The 6,923-nt window shown below is 33.5% G+C and overlaps 1 protein-coding gene across 1 annotated transcript; it reads right to left on the bottom strand.

Moving 5' to 3' along the window:
- Positions 1 to 2,338: 2,338 nt before the first annotated feature.
- On the bottom strand, positions 2,339 to 5,964 carry LOC122032720. Its single transcript, XM_042592032.1, has 6 exons — positions 5,547 to 5,964; positions 4,195 to 4,318; positions 3,146 to 3,285; positions 2,942 to 3,004; positions 2,746 to 2,814; positions 2,339 to 2,641 (listed from the first exon to the last, which is right to left on the bottom strand). The coding sequence occupies exons 1-6, from the start codon at positions 5,739 to 5,741 to the stop codon at positions 2,570 to 2,572; spliced, it is 663 nt and encodes a 220-aa protein (XP_042447966.1). The 5' UTR covers positions 5,742 to 5,964; the 3' UTR covers positions 2,339 to 2,569.
- Between the last annotated feature and the right edge of the window lie 959 nt (positions 5,965 to 6,923).

Consider the following 6,923-nt stretch of genomic DNA (forward strand, 5'->3'; position numbering starts at 1 on the left):
AACTCAGTCTATCCAACAATATTGACACCTCTATTAATTTTTATTTAGTCAGTTGCATTTTTTTTTATTTTTTTATTTTTTTATTTAGATATATCTTATAATATGAGGATAGTTGTGCATTGATACACTATTTTTTTAATTCATGTGTCCAATATACATTATTATTCTTAGTGGTTAAGGTCTTACTAATTTTAATTTTTAAAATAAAAAAGAAAAAAAGTATTCATGGAATATATTATTAAATGAAAGTCATCCTTACTGACTTAAATGGCTTTAAAATAATCAAGCTTTGTATATAAAAGAGTTTCTAATATAATGCACTACATATTAACAACTTGAGTAAAATATTTAATTTTTAAAAATATTAAAATATATTTTATTTTTTATTTTAAAAATATTTTTATTTCAATACTATTATAGCAACTTTAGTTAAACTATTATAAAATTATTTTTTTAATAAAAAAATCTTTTTTAACTTAATGAAAATCATTTCAATTTAGTTAAAATACCCTTTGAGCAACTGCACTGGATTGATATTCACATGTTATAATGTTCCATGAACGTTAAAACCAATGCAAAGATTGTTAAAATATAGATGGGGCCTACACAAACATTGAACGCGTTTAATGTTTATTCCATCATTTTTTTAATTTGTGACCCACCACAAATATTAAAGTTTGTGGCCCACCACAAACTTTAAAAAAAATAAAAAGTTAAAAAAATCGTTTAAACATATAACAATGGATATATTTTAATTTTAAATAAAATTATTAATATTACTATTTATTTTAATTTTAAATAAATATATTTTAATTTTATGTAAATAATATATTTAAAAATAATATTATTAATTATTTTAAATAATAATTATTTAAATTGTGTAAATATAATTGAAATTGTAATAAAAATAAAGATAAATAGAAAACGGATCCCACAAATAATGAAAATTAATGTTAAAACCAATATGAGAGAATGAATGTGTTAATATAATGTGAATGTGGCATGTGGATCCTTCACTTTTTGATGAAATAAGGGGTGTTATAACACCTGCCAATGTGAATACCCTTACAAGTTATAACAATTTTACGTAAAATTACTATAATATAAAGTAATTTTTAAACCCAAAGTTATTACATATTATATAATATTTTTAAACAAACACGTATAATAATAGTTTTGTTTAAAACTATTACAATAAAATTGAAATACAAATATTTTTGAAATAAAAAAAACAAGTGTTGTTTTAATATTTTAAGAATTAGAGTCGTTAAAAAAATCCCATGATCTAGGTCAATGGCTGTGCATTGGTATACCTTGATTTTAGTAGGCATACGAATGGGTCTAGCTTCCTAGCCACAATAATGCATATATATTTGAGTTTTTTTTTTAATGGCGGTTAACTTAAATTTTTGTAATAGGTCATCCATTATTATTACTTTACGATTTATCCTAATGACTAGTAAAAAAATTTCGTAGGATGGATCACCTCATGATTAATATACTTAAATTAGATATCTGTTCTCAATTAAAAAAATAATATTACACAAATATTTTTTATATATAGGAGAGTCTCTTTGAAGGATGTGTATAGAGTCATATTTCATCATTTAAATTATGGCTTCAAGTCTTTTAAAATTTTAAAAATTCTTCCTGTTTTGTTCTCCATCTAGGAAGGAGCACAAGATATCATTATTTATAGGAATGAGATATGGGCGTTCTTATCGTGTAAAACTTAATACACAAAAGTGTTTTTGATTTCATTTGTATTCCCTCAACCAACTAGTCAATTTCTTATTATTCGATTAAACCTCCTTAATTCAAGGGATCTCCCATAAGAGATTGTCGATTTGCCACCATTAGAAATTCAATTAAACAAATCCTCTTTCCTCTTGATGAGCTCAGTAATCTTAGCCTTATTCAAGTAAGGAAGCTAGCAAAGTTATCATCAATTTTAACATATATTGAAGTTATAAAGAAGTGTGAAGACAATCAAACTTTTGTTTAGTCTTTATGTTTTTAGCTAACTCAGCATATAACCTTTTTTTGTGAAAATTAATTTTTTTTTTTTGCCTTATTATCATGATTTATTGAAAATAAAAGGACTTTAATATTGTGTCATAGGTTTAGGAAGTTGAGAGGTTTTTAAGTCATGCAAGCTACCCATGTTTATCTTCGCGGAGACAAACAAATAGAGAAATCACATGCACATGCTCCCACCACAGCACCCTTTACTATTGAATTTGATAGAATAATTAATATAACCTGACTTAACATGGATAATGTCTACATGTATCAAAAATAAATATTGAAAACAAAAGTTAAGCAAAAAATAGATGAATAAATCCACCAAAAACTTTTGCTAACTGTACTTAAAATATGTTAAAGTGGTGCCCATTGTCTGACCACAGATGTCTTTTAACAGTAGTATCAACAATAGACTACTAACTCTAGCACCTAATAACCCAATTTGTTCCAAAATCTTGCAATCAAGCTTTGGGGTTCAAAAGCAATAAAATGTAATGACACGACTTTGAAAACTCTGTTAGCTTGAATAACTCCCGAGTCGGGATCAATCACTCACAGACTTCAGCCTCTTTGCAGCCTGCACAAAGCCTACAATTACCTGCAACTCATCCAATTGCTTCAGAAGTACAAGTATAGCAATTGGATTCAAAAAGACGGTCAAAGACTCACAAAATGCATTCACTGGCAATGATGCATTTATCAATGCAATGGTTCACTTACCTGTGACATGAAATGCCTTTGAACTATTTCAATTAGCTGCTCTTTGGAGGGGTTTGGAATCCCACCCACCTGTTGCAGACAGAGAACATGGTTTTGTGTCTCTGGAAATAAGTAGGATTTCATCCAGAACAAGATAAACGACAAACAAGGAATGTGGTTGACTACATGAGCATCGTGAACTACTGTGATAACTTACAAGATTAAAATGTTTTGAGTATCGCCATAGTGCTGTTGTTTCTAGTTTGCTCAGATCGACTTTCTGCACCAGCAATGTGCTGATACATTAGACGTTTGGAAACTCTAAGATAACAAAATTATGGTATCTGAAGAAAGAACATTGCAAAGACAAATAATAGAATAATGATATGATACTAAAAGAAAATCAAATGGTAGTTCTTACTGTGGTGCAGCTTGTGGGCAACACAGATCCCTTAGAATGTGAATCAGAAAAATGAGACCGGCTTAACAATTTGTTGGGAAATCCTTTATGGTTCTTATTCCTCAATTTTTGCGGTGTTTGCAGCTGTATAGAATCACTTGCTGAGAGAAAAAAGTATGTCAAATTAAAAAAAAAACACAGTGATACCTAAGCAAGAGAAGATTTAAAAAAATTGAAATGCTTCAGAAAACTAAAATGCCATTGTTTAAGGTGAATAGGTGATAATTAGCTCTGGTTCATGAAAATCTCAAGTTGGCATAATTATTCTGATGGAGTATGAACATGTTCACATGGCTTATGAAAACTTCAAGCTGCCATATTTCGATCGAGTCCAGACATGATAACATAGCTAAAACAAATCACGGGAAAAATTCTAGAAAGAAGTGCATCCTCCCGAAGATTATTTAGCCTAATCAGATCATAATTCATATAACACTGACCTTAACTTAGATTCAGCTAATAAGAATTCTATATACCTGTTTGGCAAAATGAGGTGGCTAGGGCAATGCATGCCATGCCTTATTTAAGAACCGAAGAACTATCCAGAATTGATCTCCAGAAATTAGCTCGCCCAAGAAAGACATTGGAAACATAGTCTTCATTAATAATATTCTATGTACCTTATCCTTGGTGGAGTTGTTTTATTTTCTACAGCATTCCTACAAGATCTTCAGGAACAATGCAAGTAACTAGAAGTTTCCTATATAAAAACTTAACATGGATCACAATCTTTAAAAGGTGACACACTAAACCATGAGGATAGAAATGAGAAGCAAGAAGACGGATGTAATGCTAGCCGCATAAAAAATATCAAAAGTGAACTCCAAAACAAACACCTCAGACAAATTCTACTAGACACTCATCCTAAGACCTAAAGGCTTATGATAAGAATAAGCTATTCTAATCATGTCTACTTGATAGCGAAAGGACAAGACAGGTTAGAAACTTTACTGATCATCATCAGAATAAACTGAACCTAAGCACTTGAAAGGAAAAAAAAAAATATTTACTAATATCTGAGTCATTCCACTTCATGTTGTTAAATTCGTCATCATCGTCTTCTTGGCCAGTTGGCGCTTCAATAACGCTAAGAGCGTTTCTTTGTAGCTTCACCTCTATTCCATTAGTTAAAACCTGAGGTATTTCAAAAATTAAAATAGTCAAAAGCTGCAGCAACTGAGAATAACAACAAAACTTGCATGACTTAAGGGAATGATTGATCCAAAATTTGTCATCGGACCTTTTTTTTGTATACATATACACAAGCTTGAAAAAGAAAGAAGAAGAAAAAAAAGGCTTCTTTAGCATCACTACTCTTTTAGAATTTTAATTTTTTTCTTCCAATTGAACGTGAAACCTTTAGAAAAGGATCAACTAAAAGTCAGAGTGCAAGGCTTTGTGTGTCGGTATTTGCACAGGCAGAAAACATGATGAGAACTAAATTGATGGACAGCTATAATGCGTTTGGTAAAAATGCAGTGACTTAGAAGATATGATTTTGAAAAATTATTGCTTTGATAAATAATTTGATGTAGTGCTTCTTGATGCACAGCAATCTCGTACCAGGTTTCTTGTGCATAAATTTGATATCTAGAATATTAATTGATTTATATTAAAGTAATATATTTTTTATTATTCATTCTTCATGTTCCTTGGATGTTTGTTAAAAATTCGTAATATTAAAATAGCTTCGATTTTTTACAAAAGTCGTCAAAATGTAGATCTAAGTATTTAAAAAAAAAAGAATAAACTTAAAATCATTTTTTTCAAAGAAGTTAGTGGTGAAAATCATTAACTAGTCAGGGGTTCCAATGGTAATTTTAAGAAAGCTGTGTTCTCAGTAAAAAAAAACAAATGAGATCAGTTTTTGTAGCTCTTTTTTTTATTATTATTCAGATGCTGCAGATTGAAACATCCTACCATCTCCGATCTGATATCATCGAATTTACTTGAAATCGTGAATTGATCATAATAACGTCAAACACAAAATCAGCAAGTACAAAAATGACGAGTATAATCAAACCAAAAATCTTGATAAATTCATAGCTACAGAGTTCCCATTTCAAGGATTTCATGATTTATAAATTGCAAGGTATACTGAAAACCGCATCTATAGCCAAAGCTGCATTATCGTTAGAAAGAAAGGAAAAAAAAAAAACTCAATGGATAACTCTCCAATAAAACCCATCTAAGCAATTTAAACAAATTGTCCAAACAGATCCAATCGTTGAAATTGAAAACAAATTAACTATCTCATTCGGTCGAAAACCCATTAAATTATATCTCAAGCCCAATGAAACCTCAGTAAAAATTGTTACTTTAGCATCAGATTATCCAAGATCAAGGAATAGAAAGGAATTACCAGCCAATGCCAGCCGCCGAGGCCGACGGCTTTCTTGACGACACCGTGGAGCCCGACTAGAACCGATTTTGTCCGGTTATTGCCCGTGACAACCACCTTGGTGTGCCTCGGCAGCACCGAGAGCTCCTCCTCGCTGCTCTCCCCGCAACTCTGCTGGCATCCACCGCTCATCCGGCGATCCACGGCTGCCAGCATTCCTTCACTCCCTCACCCCTCCCAATCTGGAACACATGCAACCCACAAAAGGGGAGAAATCGGCGAAAATTGATCAAATCAGACAATTTCAAGCTACATCACAGCATCAGGCATTGCAGGAGTCTAATTAAACGGAACCGGTGAGAAATTTTGGGATTCGTGAGAGTTCTTGGAGAGGGAGACAGAGATAGAGGGACAGAAGAGATGAGACTGGAGTGTTCTGTTCTTTATTACTTCCAATATGTTTCTCTTCCTCCGCTCCCTCCACCTAATCCGCTGTGCTGCTGCGAACCCTGATGGCCAGTACTACCAATAAAAAATCGACGCGCGTCCAAAGAAGGCATTGGTGACGAGCGCGGCGTACGTTTCTGGTCTGGGAGTGACGGTGCCTGGCGAAGTTTCACATGAAATGACGATTGTATTTGTGCCCGGACAGTGTAATTTTATGAAAAACTCCCTCGAAGTTTGAAAATTTAGTCTCGATTAATTGCTTGTTTATTATACCTGTGAAACAAATATCTAGGGGCGGCCGTATGCGGCCGTCCGTCATATACGTTGAGATTTGTGTCGTTCCATGGGTTGGAGGATCCTGTCCGTTGGATGGTGTTGCCAAGGAATCAGCGTCACGTCAGGTATACCCGATGAATTCAGGTTTTTATGAAGGCGCACGTTACCGCCGGTCACTTGTGAGTTGTGACTATTTAAGACATCTTAATTTTATTTTTTTTAAAAATAAATTATAAAGTATATTTGACACTTAAACCCTGTTTAAGTTATATAATTCTTACAAATCATAGTGGATGTTAGAAGAAAGTATTTGATCTGGTGGTAAAGAGGATCCGTCTAACAGGAGGTTAAAGTGGTCAACATTCGGTAGTCGTTCAACCGGATGGATTATCTTCCTAATCAGCAGGAGGAATGGTCGATCCGGCATTTCGACAGCTCGGCCTGACGCCGAGTTTCCAACGCTGACCAAGCAAAGCAGGAAGAAACGGAAGCCGAGCATCCATCCTGCTCGGCCAACAATAGCCACAGCATTCGGCCAAGCAGGCATCCGCCTGAAGGTAGTCAGCCGACGGACCTCCACTCGGCTAGTGTACTAGACGAGTGGTTCCTCCGCTCGGCCTGAGAAAGGCGCTAGCCGAGCGGTTCCTCCACTCGGCCTGGTAAAAGACAGAGGGA

This window comes from Zingiber officinale, chromosome 11A (genome assembly GCF_018446385.1).
Source record: "Zingiber officinale cultivar Zhangliang chromosome 11A, Zo_v1.1, whole genome shotgun sequence".
NCBI classification, from domain to species: domain Eukaryota; kingdom Viridiplantae; phylum Streptophyta; class Magnoliopsida; order Zingiberales; family Zingiberaceae; genus Zingiber; species Zingiber officinale.